The sequence below is a fragment of the Pleurodeles waltl genome, chromosome 12 (genome assembly GCF_031143425.1).
Source record: "Pleurodeles waltl isolate 20211129_DDA chromosome 12, aPleWal1.hap1.20221129, whole genome shotgun sequence".
Lineage (NCBI taxonomy): Eukaryota > Metazoa > Chordata > Amphibia > Caudata > Salamandridae > Pleurodeles > Pleurodeles waltl.
This window is the reverse complement of record NC_090451.1, coordinates 80,923,944-80,946,561: the sequence shown is the minus strand read 5'-3', so window position 1 is coordinate 80,946,561 and position 22,618 is coordinate 80,923,944. Positions and strand designations below refer to the sequence as shown.

Sequence of the window (22,618 nt, the reverse complement as noted above, 5' to 3'; positions counted from 1 at the left end):
GCTGTTTTTTCAGTTTTAAGATGTGGCACTGATTTTCTGTCTCCTTGGTTGAGGTTATTGGTGCTGAAAATATTGTAGAAGAGGTTCAGCTTAGCTTTCATAATTCAGGGTAGAGGACAGAGTTACAATCATCTGTTCACTGATTACAAAAAAGGATCTGGGCATGATTTGCAGCACTTAATAAAGACAACAGTGCCCTCATAGATATTTGCAATAGTCCATTATATAGTTAAGTATGTTTGTCATTAAGAGGTACAGCATTCCGCATATCGGATTTTGCTTAGGTGCTAACTACAATATTGGTGCATGTCAAGTTTTAGTAAAGCACCAATAGAAATTCCATTATGTGAATCAGATTTTTTGTGGGAATACATTTGGTTATGATAGTGATACTTGATGTTGGTGGTGTTCAAGTTAAGTTGTCTACCCTGCTGTTTCTAGTGTTGTATCAATGGTCTATTAATTTGTTACAGGATGATGAAGGATCTAGCCACGAAAAACTAGATTTCAAATTGCACTTCAGCTGTACATCGTATCTGATCACGACGCCTTGCTACAGGTGAGTGACTAACCAGGGCCCCTGGACCTCATTCATACTGTGAAGCCCACCACCTCTTCTGTTTTGCAGTGAGGACATGTGTTCCACAGCTTCTGCTTAGTGGTGAATTTCTTTCTGCTATCATCCTTAGATTGAACACCTACGGTCTTGGCATGTGGCTTAAAAATGTTGTAGGAAATACCCTCTTCCTTGGCATGGTTACCCCCATTTTCTGCCTTTTGTCAGTGTGTTTGACTGTGTTCACTAGGATCCTGCTAACGAGGACCCCAGTGATTATGCTTTCTCCCCTTAAACTTGGTTACTTGAACCACATACAACCCACATTTGAACACATACAGTCTTGGCATGTGGCTTTAAAATGTTGTGGGAAATACCCTCTTTCTTGGCATGGTTACCCCCATTTTCTGCCTGTTGTCAGTGTGTTTGACTGTGTTCACTAGGATCCTGCTAACCAGGACCCTAGTGATTATGCTTTCTCCCCTTAAACTTTGTTACGTGAACCACATACACCCCACATTTGTCATACAGGGGCCCCATGTAAGTCCCTAGTATATGGTACCCAGGGCATTGAGTAACCAGGGGGGATCCCCATGGGCTACAGCATGTATTATGCAGGCCTGCCATTCCATCCTGCAGGGAAGGGTGCATGCACCCTGTTCACCACAGGTCACTGTAAGTCAGTCCTATGGTACACCCAACCTAGCCCAGAGGGCAGGGTGCAGGTACCTGTGTGTGAGGGCACCCCTGCCCGAGCACGAACTCCAGCTCCATTTTCATGGACTTCGTGAATGCGGGGATAATATTTAACACAAGTATTGGACATAGGTCACTATCTATGTCCAGCTACATAATGATAACTCCGAACCTAGGCATGTTTGGTATCAAACATGTTTGAATCACACCCCAATACTGTTGCCAGTATTGGAAGTATGATCCATGCACTCCGGGGGCTCCTTAGAGGATCCCCAGCATTGCTCCTACTAGCCTTCTGGAGTTTTCCAGGCAGCCCAAGCTGCTGCCACCCCTCAGACAGATTTCTGCCCTCCTGCTGCTTGATCAGCTCAAGCCCAGGAAGGCAGAACAAAGGATTTCCTTTGGGAGAGTGGGTTAACACCCTCTCCCTTTGGAAATAGCTGTCACATGGCTTGGGAGGGGTAGCCTCCCCAAGCCACTGATATGCTTTGAAGGGCACATTTGGTGCCCTCCTTGCATAAACCAGTCTACACCAGTTCAGGGACCCTCAATCCCTGCTCTGGCATGAAACTGGACCATGGAAAGGAGAGTGACCACTCCCCTGTCCATCACCTCTCCAGGGGTGGTGCCCAGGGCTCCTCCAGAGGGTCCCTGGGTTCTACCATTTTGAATCCAAGATGGGCAGGGACCTCAGGGAGCATCTGAGTGGCCAGGGCAGGCAGAAGATGTTGGAGCCCCCTCCTGATAGGTGGTCACCTGGCTAGGTGGCCAATCCCCCCTCTCAGGGGTATTTAGGGTCTCTCTCCTGAGTGGGTCCGCAGAATCAACTTGCAAGGTTCCAGCAGGACTCCTCTGCAACCTCTACTTTGACTTCTAGCAACTGGAACTATGACTGGACCCTCCAGGAACCGACAATCTCCATCCACTACAACATTGTTTCCACAGCTCCTTCTAACTTCTGCAACATTTCCCTGGGTGTGCACCCCCTGAGGGTGGCAAGTCTTCAGTCTGCACGAGAAGGAAGAAGGAATCTCCCTTAGAGTGAAGGAGTCACTCCCGCATCCGCAAGCACCTACTGCAACGATGACCGGCTCCGTGGATCTCCTCTCATCCTGAGCTGCCTGGATCCTGCATCAAGGGTGGTGGTGGTCTGCCTTGCTGAGGGTCCACCCAGGGCTCCCCCCATGGATTGAGTCCTCCTGGACCTTGCTGGCCCCCGGCAGCTCTACTATGCTTCACCACGACTTCTGCCTTTGCCAAGGCGTTGTTGGCGGCTTTTCCATGCCATTTGTCGATTGCAATCATCCATCCGGCGCAGGACGTCGACTGCATCCTCCAGGAACTCTTCACCTGCTCCAGGGCTGCATTCCTGGCCATCTTCATCCTACCGTCGACCAACTCCTGCAACCTCAGCTGGTTGGTTAGTGGCTCCTGCCCCCACTGGACTCTTCTGTGACTTCTGGACTTGGTCCCCTGCTTCCACAGGTCTTCCTCTTCAGGAATTCACTGCTGGTTTCTTGCAGTCTTGTCTGGGTGTTTCATTTTCTTCTTTTTCTCCCTTTTGGGTAGTTTGGGGATAATCCAGTAACTTACTTCTTTTTTCCTGGTCGCTGGGGGGGGCACTGTGGTATTTACCTTTGGGGTTTCCTAGTTCCCCGAGCTCCTCTCTACACATCCCACTTCCCTAGGTGCAGGTCCTGCATTTGCATTCCATTTTTTTAGTATATGGTTTGGGCTCCCACTAGGGTCTCTATTGTCTATTGCTATTTGCTGTGTTTTCTAACACTTTCTATGCTTATTTCTGATTACCAGTGTACATATCTAGTGTGTTACTTACCTCCTATTGGAGGGTTGCCTTTCTATTACTTTTTGGTAATTGTGTCACTAATATAAAGTACCTTTAATTTTATAACACTGGGTGTTTTCTTTCATATGTGTAAGTGTTGTATGACTACTGTGTTATTGCATGAGCTTTGCATGTCTCCTAGATACGCCTTAGCTGCTCATCCACAGCTACCTCTAGAGAGCCTGGCCTCTAGACACTGCCTACACTATACTATGAGGGGATACCTGGTATAAGGCGTAAGTACCTTAGGTACCCACCACACACCAGGCCAGATTCCTACAAATGTCAACTATCTGTGTTCTCAGCTTTCCACCCATAGTTCCTTGTTTCCAATAAAATAGTACTTTTTGATGGTTGCACCTCTAGGCTTCTTTTGAGCTTTCAGGAATGGAGTATTCTATTAGATTTTATTTCACCAGAAAAAAACAATCATGTAAGCCTTCTACAAACCTTCTCCATAATTTTGAGCATTCTACGTGGTTTATCTTGCTTTCCTAATACTATTGGTCCAATATTTTATCTGAGACTATATTTGCTGTACCTTTGGTAAATCAATTTGCATCACTTTTGAAATCTGTAACACGATGCTATTTTGCAGGGACCTCATAGGCCTCCTGATATTATGCTAGCATGTGGTGCCTAAAGTAAGGTGTCAGTAGATTTCATAACATTGCCCAAGGTGTTCATCTAGGTTTGGATAAGGGTCAGGAGCCGATTTGAAATAATTAGGTCTTGTAAGCCACAGTGTTAAATTATTGTGTTACAATTCAGCATTCCATCTTGTTTTTAATCTTCTAAGTTACGTATACTTTTCCTTGAAAATTTAACTTTTATTTGTGGTGGAAGGAACAGTAACCATGACACTGGCATCATTGCATTTGAATGGTAAATACATGCTGTTCAACAGAGTAGCATGCTATGTTTCCTCTGCAGGTTGTTATAATTACTAATACTGCTTCTCATTTGTTCTTCATAAGTGATGCATTTGCTAAATTGCTGGAATCCGGAGAGCTGAAGATGCGTTCTTTAAAAGTAGATGGAACTACCATGTCTTTCCATCACCTGTTGGCAAGAATCTGCTTCCACCATCACTTTTCAGGTAAGAGTGTAATTGAGCTTCATTTTTATATGTGATGGAGTAATTGTAGGTCCACCTACTCCTCTTTTTCCATCATTCCACTGCCAACAGGCTATTGTGGGGAGACTAGACAGAAGCTGATGATTTGGTCCAGTTATTTGGGAATCAGGAGATAAAAGATCCAATTTCACTCTCATAGTTTACCAAGATGGTCTGATTATTAACACATAAACCTTTATTAATTTCTCTTTCCAATCAAAGCTAGCAGAACAATAATCTGTGTCTAAAGACCCTCATAACTATCAAAAACTTTTCAAAAGAACAATGTTTTATCTTGATACATTTGACTGTGTTCCCTCTTTAGCCAGTTTCCTATTTTTGTGACACTGAGATTCTTTTGCTGTCGTTATCTCCTTGATAAGGCATTTTTGTATTTTTAATCAGCAGTTAGCAAAGAAAGGTATTTGCTTCCCATGGCTTTATGACCAACTTCAGGCTGTGCTCGGAATAAATAAATCACAGTTACCCAAGAAGGTTTCAGGATAAGGTACATTCACAAAGTTGGGTCTTTGTGAATTTACCGGCAAGAGGACTCGGATGGATCCTCCTGGCACGTACTTGTGAGTAATTCGATTTCCCAGTCAGTCTCACAAAACATATAATAGAAGGTGTCATAATATCTACTTAGTTTGACTAGTTTCTAATTTTTTGACTATATGTATGAAATACCAAATTGTGGTTCCCTTACCAAATCCTAGTCTTATATGTATCAGCTCTACAGCTGAACATTTATTGAATCCTACTGAAATATTGGGTGAACAAGAGCGTTCTCGCCCTTTGTATCTTATGTTGCTGAAACTGCACAAATAAGCTGTTTCTTCTTATTCCGAGCTTGAACAGGAGCCTCTACATCTCACCAGATGTTTCTTTTCCATGATGTGTAAAGCTTTGGAACCTTGAACGTGCTATTTCCTTCTAAACCTGCTACATGAGGGTTATGTTTGAGATTGGCATTATCTGCCCAGTACAACTTTTACTTGGTTTTGAGTCATCTTTGATTGAACTGTTCATTATTACAAGGACCGAATCAGGGACTTTCACAATAAAACCGGTAGAACCCAAATACAAAACACTGACAGAACATATTATTTTGTTAGTTGATCAGATGAGTCTGCAATGGTTTATGTGGTCCTGTGTACAGAGGAGAGTCCTGTGCCTCCCACCACAATCAGTTTTGTATAATGACCCTAAAGCACTTCACCATCATCAGCACTAACGTTTCACTTTTTACCTCTGTTGTAAAGAAGGATTTTGCTTTGTTGACAATTCCCCTTTCGCTGACATCCTTGAAAATGTAGTCACCGGCCAGTCTGATTATAATGTCTTGTCTGTTGCATTGTCAACCATTGCTCTGGTGTAGTCTTTAAAACATTTTAGGATTGATTAGTAATGAAAACCTTGTCTTTTGACTATCATTTAGACGATTAAGTGTTCTACCTTTATATTGTAGAGTTAGACAAGATTTCTTTTTTAATGGACTTTTAGCTGAAGGTGTGAATCCGCTCATTTGTCGGTCTTTCTTGAATACTTTTTTTGACATTGCTGCCTCTTTACCTTTATGAAACATATCTAGTTTACCCTTGTTCAAATGTGAAGTATTTGGCTGACCATGAAACTGAGCCTTAGGAGAATGTTCAATGGTGTTGCTCCTTTTTTTTCTCTTCAAATCCACATTTGAGGCAAGAAGATTCTGTCAACAGCCTTCCTCTCTTAAGAGAAAAAGGAGTTGTTGGTGCAGACGCATTCGCTCACCCAACAAGAGCGAGCATTAACCTGTTGTGATCATTAGTCTTTTTAGGAGACATGACCTACATATCACATTATTTTGCTGTGTGGTCTAAATGAAGGCAAGCATACATAACGTTTGCTTGTCAGTCACATAAATCTTTCTTTTGCCACAAGCACCACCCTGTTTTTTTTTATCTTTCTCCTCTTTGGTCCTAATTATGCAGGTAGGCAAAAAACTAAGAATGGTGCTAAAGCACCCTGTTTCTTAAGCAAAACTGAGTTTCTGCTGTAAAAATGTTGTATGTATATCTGAGCTCTTGATGGGGTTCCTGTAGGAATCTGGCCTGATGTGTGGCCTGTTGTGTGGTGGACACCTATGGTGTTATCACCCTATACCAGGTCCAGATATCCCCTATCAGTGAAGTGTAGGCAGTGTCTCAGAAGCCAGGGCTAGGGCTTTCTAGAGGTAGCTGTGGATGAGCAACCAAGACTTATCTAGGAGACATGCAAAACTTATGCAATACCACCAGGGGCGACTCCTCCACTAGGGCGGAGGAATTCCCCCCCCCCCACCACCACCACCAGCAGCTGCACAATTTTCATAGAAACAACATAATAAACTCAGTTTATTATTTTGTTTTTGTAAAAGTGGGCGGGCCACTGGCATGACGCGGGCGGAGGGAGAGTGCTCAGCACTCCCCCTGAGTGCGCAAGTATGTTTTGGGGCCATCTGGGGCTGGCCAAACTCACATGCGCACAGGGCTCGCTCCAGCCCAGCAACATGGTTGGTGGGCTGGAGAGAGCCTGCACAGGCTCCCAGTCTGCCTGCCCAGCCAATCCTGATGCTGCTTCAAGCAGCGTCAGGATTGGCCGCGTGGCAGACTGGGGAGCCTGTGCCTGCGTGCAGCCTGCAACGGAGGAACAGAGCGGAGCGGCACAGGAAAAAAGGTTAGTTTAATTTTTGTTATTATTTTTTGTGCCCCTCTCTGCCCGCCCCTTTTCCCTCCCTTGGGCCACAACTGAATACACACAGCACTATTACACAGTGTTACAAAAATAAAGGTACTTTTTTTTATTGTAACACATACTAGAATACTGAATAGGCAATCCCCCAACCGGAGGTAAGTAAACACATCATTATATACACATTAGCAATCAGTAAAGAGCATAGAAAGGAATAGGCATTGGCAAAAGTAAAGATAAACAGTGAGGGCCCTAGGGGAGAGTCAATCCATATACTAACAAACAGGAGGACCTTGAAAAAGGATTTTGCAAGACCCAACCAACACTGGAAGAACCCAAAGTCGGATCCTGACAGAAGAGGACCAGCAAAGGAAGGGGACCAAGACCAGTTTGTGTTGGAGTGTCCGGTTGTGGCACTATCTATGCTTCTGTGGGTGCAGGACCAGGTTGACAGTGGACAATGAAGGTCAGCAGTGTGACACAGGAGCTGGAGAAGTCCCATAAGTGATGCAAGCGATGTCCCACGTCAACAGTCAAGATTCAGTCGGTTAGTGGTGCTGGAAAACCACCAACAAGCCTTGGCAAATGCAAGCGACGGAGAAAAAGATTTGCAAGGCTGAAGAGGACCAACAAGGTCTAGGGGACTTGACCCAAGGAGGGGAGTCCGGGGTGACCCTCAGCAGCTGAGACAGTCACAAGAAGTGGAGGCAGCACCCACAGGCAACCCACTGGCAGCAGGCACAGTGAGGCCCACAGAGCACACCTGAAGAGGAGTCCCATGTCGCGGGAGCAGCAGGCAGGAAACTATGCTTTGAAGGAAGGAGTGCCGGGGCTACACGAAGCCTGAAGATCCCTTAGAGGAGGAGCAAACAAGCCTTGGTAGCTGAAAGACTCCCAGTGCAAAGGAGTACTGTCATACAAGGAGAGGCAAGGGCTTACCATCTCCCAAGTTGGACAGCTGGTTTGGAGGACAAAGGGGATCACTCCAGACCACCACCTGTGATGCAGGATCCACTGAGGTCCGGAGGAGAACAGATCCACACAGTCTGTTGTTGATGCCTGCAGATGCAGGGGAGTGACTCCTTCACTCCAAGGGAGATTCCTACTTACTTCTTATGCATGTGGCTTAAAAATGTTGCCTTCTTATGCAGGCTGAAAACTCACCGCACTCCGAGAATGCACAGTCAGGGAAATGTTGCACTTGCTGAAGGGAGCCGGAGACACAATGTTGCAGAGCGAAGTCGTCGCTGAAGTTGCAGATTGTCTGTTCCTGGAGGGTCCAGTTGCAGTCCCAGTGTCCAGAAGATGAAGTAAATGATGCAGAGGAGTCCTGCTGGAATCTTGCACGTCGACTCTGAGGACCCACCCAAGAGGGAGACCCTTAATAGTCCAGGAAGAGGACTTGGTCACCGGCAAGGCGACCACCTATCAGGAGGAGGCTGTGACGTCATCTGCCTGACCTGGCCACTCAGCTGCTCCCAGGGGCTTCTTCGCTTCTTAATAAGTGGCCACCTGGAGAAGCTCTGGGTACCACCCCAGGGATGGTGATGGACAGGGGAGTGGTCACTACTCTTTCCTCTGTCCTGTTTCGTGCCAGAGCAGGAACCTGGGTTCCCTGGGCTGGTGCAAACTGGTTTATGCAGGGAGGGCACCAAATGTGCCCTTCAAAACATACCGGTGTCCTGGGGAGGCTACCCCTCCCAAGCCCCGTAACACCTATTTCCAAGGAAGAGGGTGTTACCTCCCTCTCCCACTGGAAATCCTTTGTTCTGCCTTCTTCTGCCTGAGCTGGTCAAGCAGCAGGAGGGCAGAAACCTGTCAGAGGGGTGGCAGCAGTGTGGGCTGCCCAGAAAACCCTAGTAGACTGGTAGGAGTAATGATGGGGGTCCTCTAAGGAGCCCTCAGAGTGCATGGAATCATACAACCAGTACTGGCAACAGTATTGGGGTATGATTCTGACATGTTTTATACCAAACATGCCCAGATTTGGAGTTACCCTTTATGTAGCTGTACACGGGTAAAATGGCTTCCTCGCACTTTCAGAGTCCAGTGTGATGGAGCTGGAGTTTGTAGGGGCACCTCTGCTTATGCAGGGGTGCCCTCACACACAGGGACCTTCACCCCGCCCTCTGGGCTAGGAGGGATTATCATAGGGGTGACTTACAGTGACCTGGTGCTGTGCCCTGTGGTGAAAGGGTGCATGCACCTTTTCATGCAGGCTGCAATGGCAGGCCTGTAGTCACATTTTGTATGGGCTTCCATGGGTGGCACAATACATGCTCCAGCCCCGGGGGAACACCTGGTGCCCCAATGCCCTGGGTACCTAAGTACCATATACTAGTGACTTACAAGGGGGCACCAGTATGCCAATTGTGGGGTGTGCAAAGTCCTACACAACCAAATTTAGAGGGAGAAAGCACAATCACTGGGCTCTTGGTTAGCAGGAACCCAGTGAAAACAGTCAAAGCATACTGATAGCAGGCAAAAGTGGGGGTAACCATGCCAGAAAGAGTGACTTTCGTACAGTTCCCTCAGAAACCAACAGTGAAAAAATATAGGCTAGTATGAGCTGTTGTTGAGTGGAGGGGTTCACTGTCACTCTTCCTCATTGGCTAAAGTCTGGGTGACATAATAAGGTGGATGCAATGTATCTGTACCATGTTCATCTGATCTTGGTTATTAGAGTAGAAGGACTGTTCTTCAGTCTTATGTACCATAGCTTTCTTTTCCAGCCTGTTGACGAGCATGTGAATCTCATCCAAAATACTATTTAGCTTGGTAATGGCTGTAGCAATGGGTGTTCCTCATGCATAATGGTGATTTCATCGCAGGCATTAGTGAAAGGTGTAAAGTTCAACATCTTGGCTGTTAAGTATAGAATTCTAATGTGAATGCTTCTAAAGACAGTTGCCTTGTAGTAGGAAAAATGTACCTTTGGTGATGATCTAGTTCGACTCAATCTTCTCATTCATTTTGGTTGCCTAGTGGTTCAGTTATTACCCTGATTTATGGGTTGCTTCTGGTCACATATTTTGAATATCACTTCCTTTCATTCCTTGTAGTTCTTAGGAAGGGATTAGCTTGCTAGTCTTATCCGGTTTCTATGAATACCAATAAAGATTCCTTGAAAAAGAAAAATGTATTTATCTGCAACATCAGTGCTATATCAAATGTCTCTGATAGAGATGTCTGACTGCAGATTTATTACTGTAGAATTTCTCCCAGGTATCAGACTGGTTCTGAAGATTTTTTGTGAGCGGTGTCCTTGCAAGCCAGTACCTGCCGTTGTTCATCTCCAAGTGTGTCATCTGCGGCAGAAATGACGTCCACGGCATCCATATAGGCACCACCTACACGCGCTGACACCAGTTCTTTTCTTTCCTGTACCAGCCAGCACTGATCCGGAGAAGAGCTACTCCGTCCATTACATATTGACTGAACTTTTTCAACGTTTTGTCAAGTCTTTTTTTAGGTTTTCTTCCTGGCATGGCAGGGATGTCATCGAAGGAGGCTGGCTTTAAGTCCTGCAGCACTTGTCACAGACTTGGGGGGTCGTCCGGGGGGCAGGTTTCTCCACTAGCTGACGTGCCCTGGGGCACTGTAACCCAAGGCTTGAGCCTTTGAGGCTCACCGCCAGGTGTTACAGTTCCTGCAGGGAGAGGTGTGAAGCACCTCCACCCAGGACAGGCTTTGCTTCTGACCAAAGAGTACACAAAGGCACTCACCCCATGTGGTCAGAAACTCGTCTGGAAGTGGCAGGCTGGCATAGACCGGTCAGCCTTATACTAGGAGTTGGGCTAACATACAGGGGGCATCTCTAAGATGCCCTCTGTGTGCATTGTTCAATAAATCCCACACTGGCATCAGTGTGGGTTTATTATGCTGAGAAGTTTGATATCAAACTTCCCAGTATTCAGTGTAGCCATTATGGTGCTGTGGAATTCGTAATGACAAACTCCCAGACCATATACTCATTATGGCTACCGTGCACTTACAATGTCTAAGGGTTAGACACTGTAGGGGCATAGTTCTCATGCAGATATGCCCTCACCTGTGGTATAGTGCACCCTGCATTAGGGCTGTAAGGCCTGCTAGAAGGGTGACTTAACTAGGCCACAGGCAGTAGTTTGTGGGCATGGCACCCTGAGAGGGGTGTCATGTCGACTTTCTTTCTCTCCCCACCAGCACACACAAGCTGTAATGCAGTGTGCATGGTCTGAGTGAGGGCCCCCCCAGGTTGGCATAATACATGCTGCAGCCTTTAGGGACCGTCCCTGACCTCAGGGCCCTTGGTACCAGGGGTGCATTTTACAAGGGACTTAACTGTGGGCCAGGGTTGTGCCAATTGTGGAAACAAAGGTACAGTTTTAGGGAAAGAACACTGGTGCTGTGGCCTGGTTAGCAGGGTCCCAGCACACATCCAGTCAAAGCTAGCATCAACACTAGGCAAAAGGTGGGGGGCAAACATGCCAGCAGTGTCCTTTTCCTACAGTCTTGTCCATCCCACATTGGATCTTGAACTTCGCTGCATCTCTCCCATCTGTGACAGCTTGGGAGATGATAGCATGGGCCTCCTCCGGTATCTGTGGCAGAACTTCCACAACCGTATCTCACAGAGAATGGGTATAGGGGCCAAAAAGGCATGCAGTGTTCACAGACCGCATCGCAAGACTGGAGGAAGAAAACATCTTCTTCCCAAATTGTTCCAGCCTTTTTGATTCCCTATCCGGTGGTGCTGAAGGGAATGCTCCTGAGGTAGTGGAAGCCTGGATGACAAGACTCTCAGGCATGGGATGTTGGGGCGGACCGATGGCAGCATGTGATAGTCCTGTTCACAGGATTCCCTGTGTTGGGTCTGGACCAAGTACCCAAGTGTCTAAGTCAATTCTTAGATATTGTAAGTGCAGGGTAGCCATAATGACTATATGGTCTGGGAGTTTGTCAGTATGAACTCCACAGCACCATAATGGCTACATGGAATACTGGGAATTTTGGTATCAAACTTCTCAGCACAATAAACCCACACTGATGCCAATGTGGGATTTATTGAAAATTGCACACAGAGTGCATCTTAGCGATGCTCCCTGTATGTTAGCCAACTTGATAGTGTAGGACTGACTAGTCTGTACCTGCCTGCCACTTCCAGACAAGTTTCTGACCACATGGAGTGAGTGCCTTTGTGCACTCTCTGGTCAGAAACAAGCCTGCCCTTGGTGGAGGTGCTTCACACCTCCCCCCTGCAGGAACTGTAACACCTGGCGGTGAGCCTCAAAGGCTAGAGCCTCAGTTTACAGTGGCCCAAGGCACTTCAGCTAGTGGAGATGCCCACCCCCTGGACAAAGTCCCACTTTGGGGGGCAAGTCCGGCTGGAAAATTATGGAAAACAGGGAGGACTGACCACCCCAGCCAGGACCACCCCTAAAGTGTCCAGAGAGGAGGTGAACCCCCTCCCTGCACAATCCTCCATCTTGTTTTAGAGGACAGGGACCAATAGGATTAGGAATATGCCCACTCCCCAAAGGGAGTGGACACAAACAGGGTGTAGCCACCCTCAGGGACAGTAGCCCTTGGCTACTGCTCTCTTGACCCCTAAAACACCCCTACATTTAGTATTTAAGGGCTTCCCTGAACCCAAATCATCAGATTCCTGGCGACCTGACAAGAAAGAAGGACTGTTAAGCTGAAAACCTGAGCAGAGAAGAAGGAAGATGACAACTATTTTGGCCCCAGCCCTACCGGCCTGTCTCCTGCTTCAGAGAACCTGCACCAGCCCAGCAATGCCTCAGCGGGACCAGCGACCTCTGGCCAACTCCAGAGACCCAAGAAGGACCAAGGACAGCGGCACTGTCCAGAAAAGAAACAGCAACTAAGGACTTCCAGCTCACTCCAGAAGCGTGAGTCCTAACCATTCTGCACCCGACGCCCACGGCCCGTGTCCAGATGACCCAACTATCCAGAGAGGATCTCCAGGCGTTTCCGACTGAGTGTCCACCCTGGGCTGACTTCTCCACCCCTCCCTGACGACACCTGCAGAGGGAATCCCGAGGACCCCCCTGACCCTGTCTGCCCGGGACAAAGATATCCGACGCCTGGAGAAGCACTGCACTTGCAGCCTCCAGACTCAACAAAGAAAACTGACCACCGGTGCAGCAGTGACCAGCAGGCAGCCCTCCTCCCTATCCAGTTGGTGGCTTGCCCAATGAGCCCCCGGTGCCTTACCTGCAGCGTCTGAGTGACCCCATGGGTCCCCTCATAGAGTTCCATTGGGAACCCGACGCCCTGTTTGCGCCCTGCATCCGGCCACCCCGGTGCCGCTGAGAGTGTGGGATTGGTTCCTACTTGGGGCCTCCCCAGTGCTCCTCAAAACCCCCCTGGTCTGCCCTCCAACAACGTGGGTACTTACCTGCAAGCAGACTGAAACCAGATTATCCCCATGTCTCCATAGGGGCCCACATTATTTAGGCTCCTGTTTGACCACTGCACCTAACCGGCCCTGTGTTGCTGGGTGTTTGGGGTTATCTTGAACCCCAGCAGTGGGCTACCTATGCCCCAGTGACTAAATCTGTAAGTTTGTTACTTACCTCAAAAACTACTTTATTTTCATTCCCCAGGAACTGTTGAAAATTGCAGTGTCTACTTTTAAAATAGCTTTCTGACATTTTAAAGAAAAGTGTATGCACTGTTGATTTGGTTCAAAGTCCTGAACTTACCTATGCAAAGTACCTTTCATTTAATGTACTTACCTGCAAACTAAATCTTGTGGTTCTAGAAATAAATTAACAAAACATATTTTTCTATGTAAAATCCTATTAGTCTGGAGTTAAGACCAACTGAGTGTGTTTTTTTTATTGCTTGTGTGTGTACAACAAATGCTTAACACTACCCTCTCATAAGCCTAACTGCTCGACCAGACTACCACAAATCGACCATTAATATTATCTATTATTGCCTCTGTCAAGCCTGTTGGGAACCTCTGGACCCTGTGCACACTATTATCTCACTTTGATATAGTATATACAGGGCCAGCTTCCTACATTGGTGGATCAGCGATGGGATCTATGACTTTGCTTTTGCTGGACTACTCAACCAATTACTGATCACACGACTGAATTCCAAAATTGCCTTTAGAAAACTGACTTTTTAATTTGATTTTTCTTTCTTAATTTTTAAAAGTCCTGCTACTGCCCCGGTTAAGTCCCTTTTAGCATCTTTATAAGTTTAAAAGTTTTGTAAAAGTTAGGATTTAGGTATTAGAAGTAGTTTTTAGTTTCTAAAAAGTAATCCCAACTTTAGTAGCATAATGAGCAGCTCAGAGGAAATGATGATGGAACTCAACTTCACTCCTTACCTCCATCTAGGGATGGCAGAGCTAAGGTCCCTCTGTAAGCTGAACAAAAATTAGAACTGGATCCAACCCTACCAAGGTCAAGCTCCAGGAGCTCTTGGCAGAGTACACCAGGGACTACCCTATTTAGGAGGAAGAACTCCCCTCAGAAGGAGAAGATGATCAAGATGAGGTGGATGATCTCTTCCTCCTCACCTAACTAGGGAGACAAGTGTCCCCAGACCCTTACCTCCAAGGATAGTACTCACTGGATCTGGATCTTCCACAGGGGAGTCCAGTTCCTCTGGGAGTATTGAGGGCAGCCTCCATGAAGAGGACATCCTTTTAGCATAATGGCCAAAAGGTTAGCTTTGGAGAAACAACTCCTAGCTATAGAAGGGGAGAGAACAGAAATGGGCTTAGCACCCATTAATGGTGGCAGCAACATAAATAGGATCAGAGAGAATACTAACATCCTAAAAAACCCAAAGGGATTGTCTCAAAATATGAAGAAGGTGATGATATCACCAAATGGTTCACAGCTTTTGAGAGGGCTTGTGCAACCAGAAAGTTAAGCATATCTCACTGCGAAGCTCTCCTTTGGGAACTGTTCACTGGTAAGTGTAGGGATAGACTCCTTGCACTCTTTGGTAAAGATGCAGAATCCTATGACCACATGAAGGCTATCCTGATTGAGGGCTTTGGATTCTCCACTGAGGAGTATAGAATTAGGTTCAGGGGGGCTCACAAAACCTCAAGTCAATCCATAGTTGATTTTGTTGACTACTCAGTGAAAACACTAGATGGTTGAATAACTGGCAGTGGAGTGCATAAGTATGATGGGCTTTATACTTTGTTTATGAAGGAACACCTGTTAAGTAACTGCTTCAAGGATAAGTTGCATCAACATCTGGTAGACCTAGGTCCACCTTCTCCCCAAGAATTGGGAAAGAGGGCAGACCACTGAGTCAAGACAATGGTGACCAAGACTTCCACAGAGGGTGACCCAAAGAAAGGGGTCACAAAGCCTCCTCAGGGGAAGGGTGGTGAGACATCAAAGGACAAAACTAAAGGGTCTTCTCAAGGGCCCCAAAAACCTGCTCAGTAGGGTGGGCCCCAAGCCTCTTCACAGTCCACAACTGGGTACAAGGGTATGAACTTCGATCCCAAAAAGGCCTGGTGTTACAACTGTAAACAGCATGGGCACCAAACTGAAGACAAGGCCTGTCCCAAGAAAAGTCCCACTAGCACTATTGCAGTTAGTACTGGAAAAGCCAGTCTCCAGGTGGTATCAGCAGTGTGCCCAGAACAAATCAGGGTCCACACTGAAGCTACTTTAGTCTCTGAGGGTGGGGTGGCATAGCCACACTAGCTGCCTGGCCGCCTAACATGCAAATATATAGTCAGAAGCTCTTGATAAATGGGACAACGGTACAAACCCTGAGGGATACAGGTGCCAGTGTCACCATGGTGACAGAGAAACTGTTTTCCCCAGGACAGTATTTGGCTGGACAAACTTATCCAGTTACCAATGCTGATATTGTGACCTACGTCTATCCCATGGCTATGGCAACTTTAGAATGGGGAGGAGTTACTGGCCTGAAACAGATGGTGGTCTCTTCTGCAATCCCAGTAGAATGTTTGTTAGGGAATGATTTGGAGTCCTCAGCATGGGCTAAGGTAAAACTCCAAACCCATGCTGCCATGGTAGGTATCCCTGAACTGGTGTGTGTAAAAACAAGAGCACAGAGCAGAGCGCAGGGTGAAAAATAAGTGTTGAGCCTGGCATAATGGCCCAACCTTCTGAGAGAAAAGGTAAGAGGACTGGGGGACCACCCTCTGATCAGCAGAATAAGCAAGAACCTCTCTTCCCAGGAAGATGTCTTACCCCTATGGGAACTGAGTCCATATAGTTGGAGACTTACCAGGTAGAGCTCCTGGGCCCAGGGGGGACCCTCATGGGAACAGCTGTGCCAGGGACAAAAGACTTGTCCCACTCTTGAAGGCCTGAGACAGCAAGCTGCTGAACAGGAAAAGGGAGATGTCAGTGGCTCCCACACGGTCTGTTGAGAGGCTGGACTCCTTTACACTCAGGCCAGAGATCCCAATCCTGGTGCCACTAGGAGAGTGGTAGTGCCCCAGGAGTTCAGAAAGTGTATCCTAACATTGGCCCGTGACATCCCCCTAGCTGGGCATTTGGGACAGACCAAGACATGGCACAGCCTTGTGAACCATTTCTATTGGCCCAACATGTCCCAGAACGTAAGGGAGTTTTGTGACTCCTGTGTCACCTGTCAAGCCAGTGGCAAGACATGTGGCCATCTTAAGGCCCCCCTCATTCCACTCCCTGTGGTGGTGGTCCCCTTTGAAAGGGTTGGTGTGGACATTGTGAGTCCACTTGAACCTCCTACAGCCTCAGGGAACCAATACATACTGGTAGTAGTGGACCATGCTACCGATACCCTGAAGCAATTTCTCTTAGGTCAACTACTGCCCCTGCAATAGCTAAAGCCCTAATTGGTATTTTTACCAGAGTGGGTTTCCCTAAGGAGATGGTCTCTGACAGAGGTATAAACTTCATGTCACTTTACCCGAAACACATGTGGAATGAGTGTGGGGTGACTTATAAGTTTACCACACCACACCATACCATCCACAAACCAATGGCCTTGTTGAGAGATTCAACAAGGCATTGAAAGGCATGATCATGGGGGCTCCCTGAAAAACTCAAAAGGAGATGGGATGTCCTCCTGCTATGCTTGCTTTTCACCTACAGAGAGGTGCCACAGAAGGGAGTAGGGTTTTCCCCCTTTGAGCTTCTGTTTGGCCATCCTGTAAGGGGACCACTGGCACTTGTTAAAGAGAGCTGGGAGAGACCTCTCCATGAGCCTAAACAAGATGTAGTGGACAATGTGCTTGGCCTCTGCTCAAGAATGGCTAAGTACATGGAAAAGGCATCCAAAATCTCTGAGGCCAGCCAACAACTCCAGAAGTTGTGTTATGACCAAAAGGCTGCAATGGTTGAATTCCAGCCAGAGCAGAAAGTCTGGGTTCTTGAGCCTGTGGCTCCCAGGGCACTTCAGGACAGATAGTGTGGCCCTTACCCAGTACTAGAGCAAAAGAGGCAGGTCACTTACTTAGTGGACCTGGGCACTAGCAGGTCACCCAAGAGGGTGATATATGTTAACTGCCTGAAACTCAATAATGATAGGGCAGACATAACAATGCTGATGGTTACTGAGGAGGATCAGGAAGCAGAGAGTGAACCTCTCTGACCTCCTCTCAACTGACCCTAAAGATGGATCAGTAGATGGGGTTGTCTATTCAAACATCCTTTCTGCACAACAGCAAGTTGACTGCAGGCAAGTCCTACAGTAGTATGCTGAGCTATTCTCTTTAACCCCTGATCAGACACACTTGTGTATCCATGATGTGGACACAGGCGACAGCTTGCCTGTCAAAAACAAAATATTCAGACAGTCTGACCAAGTCAAAGAGAGCATCAACGTGGAAGTCCACAAGATGCTGGAGTTAGGGGTAATAGAGCACTCTGGCAGTCCCTGGGCTAGCCAAGTGGTCTTGGTCCCCAAACCTCATACCAAAGATGGCAAGCGAGAAATGAGGTTCTGTGTGGACTACAGAGGACTCAATTCTGCCACCAAGATAGATGCACACCCTATACCCAGAGCTGCTGAATTAATTGACAAGTTAGGTGCAGCCACATTTCTATGTACCTTTGACTTAACTGCAGGGTACTGGCAAATTAGGATAGGACCTGGAGCCAAAGATAAAACCGCATTCTCAACACCTGAGGGGCATTATCAGTTCACTGTTATGCCCTTTGGCTTAAAGGATGCCCCTGCCACCTTCCAAAGGTTGGTGAATCAAGTCCTTGCTGGTTTGGAGTCCTTTAGTGCAGCATATGTAGATTATATTGCTGTCTTTAGTTCCAACTGGCAGGATCACCTGGTCCACCTGGGAAAGGTTTTTTAGGCCCTGCAAGCAGCAGGCCACTCTATCAAAGCATCTAAATGCTAGATGGGGCAGGGCACAGTAGTATACTTGGGCCACCTTGTAGGTGGAGGTCAAGTGCAACCCTTAAAACCCAACATCCAGACAATTCTGGACTGGGAAGCTCCAAAAACCCAGATTCAAGTCAGGAAATTCCTTGGCTTGACTGGATACTACAGGAGGTTTGTGAACGGATATGGGTCCATTGTGACTCCCCTCATTGAACTAACCTCAACGAAGATGCCAAAGAAGGTAAACTGGACCCTTGACTGTCAAAAGGCCTTTGACACTCTAAAAGAAGCAATGTGCTCAGCACCAGCTCTAAAAGCTCCAGATTATTCTATGCAATTCATTGTGCAGACAGATGCCTCTGAACATGGGATAGAGGCAGTCCTATCCCAAACCAATGATGATGTCCTTGACCAGACTGTTGTTTTTATTAGCAGGAGGTTACTCCTGAGGGGGCAGCGTTGGAGGGCAGCAGCATGTATTATGCCACCCTGGGGACCCCTCACTCAGTCCGTATTACAGCGTGTATGTGCTGGTGGGGAGAAAAAAACAAAGTCGACATGGCACTCCACTCAGGGTGCCATGCCCACAAAATCACTGCCTGTGTCCTCTAGCAGGCCTTACGCCTATACCACAGGTGAGGGCATAGCTACATGAGCAATATGCCCCTACAGTGTCTAAGTCAATTATTAGACATTGTAAGTGCAGGGTAGCCGTAATGAGTGTATGGTCTGGGAGTTTGTCATTACGAACTCCAAAGCACCATAATGGCTACACTGAATACTGGGAAGTTTGATATCAAACTTCTCAGCACAATAAACCCACACTGATGCCAGTGTGGGATTTTTTGAAAAAGTGCACACAGAGGGCATCTTAGAGATGTCCTCTGCATGTTAGTCAACCTGGTAGTGTAGGATTGACCGGTCTGTGCCTGCCTGCAACTTCCAGACAAGTTTCTGACCACATGGGGTGAGTCCCTTTGTGCACTCCATGGTCAGAAACAAAGCCTTCCCTGGGTGGAGGTGCTTCACACCTCCACCCTGCAGGAACTGTAACACCTGGTGGTGAGCCTCAAAGGCTCACGCCTCGGGTTACAGTGCCCCAGAGCACTCGAGCTAGTGGAGATGCCCCCCCCAGGGGAGGAGTGACCACTCCAGCCAGGAACACCCCTAAGGCGTCCAGAGCTGAGGTCACCCCCCTCCCTGCAGAATCCTCCATCTTGTTTTGGAGGACAGGGACCACTAGGATTAGGAATGTGCCCTCTTCCCAAAGGGAGTGGACACAAAGAGGGCATGGCCACCCTCAGGGACAGTAGCCATTGGCCTCTGTCCTCTGACCCCTAAAACGCCCCCTAAATGTAGTATTTAAGGGCTTCCCTGAACCAAAGTTGTCAGATTCCTGGTGACCTGACAAGAAAGAAGGACTGCTAAGCTGAAAACCCGAGCAGAGAAGAAGGAAGACAACAACTGCACCAGCCCAGGGACGCATCCAGCAGGACCAGCGACCTCTGGCCAACTCCAGAGGACTGCCCTGCGACCCAAGAAGGACCAAGAACTCCCGAAGATAGCGGCACTGTCTATAAATGAAGAAAAGAAACCGCAACTAAGGACTCCCACCTAACTCCAGAAGCGTCAGTTTTACCCACTCTGCACCCGACGCTAACAGGCCGTGTCCATTTGGCCCAACTATTCAGAGAGGATCTCTAGGCGATTCCAACCAAGTGTCCATCCTGGGCTGACCTCTCCACCCCTCCCCGACGACGCCTGCAGAGGGAATCCCGAAGACCCCCCTGACCGCGCCTGCCTGGGATGAAGGTATCCGACGCTTGGAGAAGCACTGCACCCGCGGCCCCCAGACTTGAAGAAAACTGACCACCGGTGCAGCAGTGACCTGCAGGCGGCCCTCCTCCCCATCCAGTTAGTGGCTTGTCCGAGGAGCCCCCCTGTGCCTTAACTGCAGCACCTGAGTGACCCATGGGGGCCAATCATAGAGTTCCTTTGAGAACCCGATGCCATGTTTGCACCCGGCCGCCCCAGTGCCACTGAGGGTTTTGGGTTGTGCCTACTTGGGGGCCCCCCCAGTGCTCCTCTAAACCTCTGCCCTCCAACAACACGGGTACTTACTTGCAAGCAGACCGGAACCGGAGTACCCCCCTGTCTCCATAGGGGCCCATGTTATTTTGGCTCCTGTTGGACCTCTTCACCTAACCAGCCCTGTGTTGCTGGTGCTGGGTGTTTGGGGTTATCTTAAACCCCCAGTGATGGGCTACCTATGCCCCGAAGACTAAATCTGTAAGTTTGTTATTTACCTCAAAAACTGTACTTTATTTTCCTCCCCCAGGAACTGTTGAAAATTGCACTGTCTACTTTTAAAATAGCTTTTTGCCATTTTAAAGAAAACTATGTACTGTCGAATTTGATTCAAAGTCCTGAACTTACCTATGCAAACAAGCCTTCATTTAATGTACTTACCTGCAAACTGAATGTTTTGGTTCTAGAAATAAATTAACAAACATATTTTTCTAAATAAAATCCTATTGCTCTGGAGTTAAATCATTGAGTGTGTGTTTCTTCTATTGCTTGTGTGTGTACAACAAGTGCTTAAAACTATCCTCTGATAAGTCTAACTGCTAGACCACATTACCACAAATAGATCATTAGTATCATCTATTATTTCCTCTGTCAAGCATCTGGGGAACCCCCGGACCCTGTGCACACTATATCTCACTTTAATATAGTATATACACAGCCAGCTTCCTACAATGACCGACTCTCTGGGCAGATCGGTTGCTACGATGGTGGCCTTGAGACACCACAAACACAAAAATGTGTGGCCATTTATTTTTAGATAGGTGACCCACTGAGTCCTTGTTCTCACAGAGGTGTCCCATCCTAGTTTTTAATACACCAGCAGACACCATTATTAAAAGTGTACATTACACACAGGTAACTGCCTAGGTGTTTTAATATTTTCCCTAGTTCAGCTGGATCCCACAATTTCCAGAAAGTAAAAAATGTACGCACTCCCTCCCGTTCTTTTAACGGTGAGGTTGAGTCCGCCCAGGTGGCATTGTCCTACCTGGGTGGGGCTAGTTGGTCAAATGATGAAGCATGACACAATATAGTGTGTGAGACCACCTAGTCCTTAAAGGAAATACCCTCCCCATCATCACTTCACGACCCTTCACAGCACCCATTCAGCATTTACTCACGTAGTGAGGTTAAGGAGCACCAGGAAAATTTCCCCCAGGTATACATAGCTCCTCATTATAAGTGAACCCCATACTTTTTTGTGTCGCCACGCCTGGTTGCGTACTTCTGGTTTTTCGGGGGATGTCCAACAGTCCCTTAAGGACATGCCCTTTGATGGCTCCTGTCTCTTTGGAGACAAGGTGGTTTCGACCTTGGAGAAGTTCCAAGGACTCCCAGACTACGGCTCGGTCCCTTGGCCTTTCTGCTACCCTTCGCCCCCAACAGTCCTCCTTTCGCCCCCTTTCGCAGCCACCGAAGGGGCTCCCTGTCACGTCCCCATCCCAGCCACTGTGCCACCCATGCTGTTCAGCCTCTGTGTGGCCGGGTACGTGGAATCCCACGTGGTTGTGGTACAGGGAACCAGAGGTTTGCCCAGTCCGCCCCTGCTGCAGCCTCTAAACCCTTCTAGTCTGTCCCCTCACTCCGATCCAGTTGCGTCAGGATTCGTTATCATCTGCCCCACTGGGAATCCATCACTATGGACAGGTGGTTTTTGCAGATAGTTCGATAGGGATATTCCCTCCCCTTCGAATCTGTCCCACCAGCCCTGCCTCCATCAGCCAGCCTTCTTCCGGAGGATCATTTGGCACTTCTCTGCCAGGAAGTCGTGGCTCTCTTGGCCAAAGGAGCCATAGAGAAGGTCCCTGTGCCAGAAGTAGTTCCTGGTTGTTATTCCCGCTACCTTCTGGTGCCGAAAAAGGAAAAGGGCTTACGTCCTATCCTAGACCTTCGGGACCTCAATTACTTCCTCAAGAAGGAGAAATTCAAAATACTTATCCTGGCTCAGGCCCTGTGTGCCTTAGACCCAGGAGACTGGATGGTAGCGCTGGACTTGCAGGACACTTATTTCCACATCCCCATCCTGCCTGCCCATAGACGTTACCTGCGATTCGTGGTAGGTCACAAGCACTATCAGTTTACTGTGCTCCTCTTCGGCCTTACCAGCGCCCCTCGGGTGTTCACAAAAGTGATGGCGGTGGTTGCTGCTCATCTGCACAGGTTAGGGGTCTCAGTCTTTCCCTACCTCGACGCCTGGCTGTTGGAGGGGGACTCACCTCAGAAAGTCGTCTCCCATCTTCAGACTACAGCGAGCCTC

At 47.7% G+C, this 22,618-nt stretch overlaps 1 protein-coding gene across 1 annotated transcript in view; it reads left to right on the top strand.

Moving 5' to 3' along the window:
- The window catches only part of AP3D1 (adaptor related protein complex 3 subunit delta 1), a 437,106-nt gene that overhangs the window by 392,688 nt on the left and 21,800 nt on the right, over positions 1 to 22,618 (top strand). The window contains exons 30-31 of the mRNA XM_069217822.1: positions 474 to 559; positions 4,076 to 4,197. Of these exons, the coding sequence (XP_069073923.1) occupies positions 474 to 559; positions 4,076 to 4,197 (208 nt within the window). The remainder of the gene's footprint in view (positions 1 to 473; positions 560 to 4,075; positions 4,198 to 22,618) is intronic.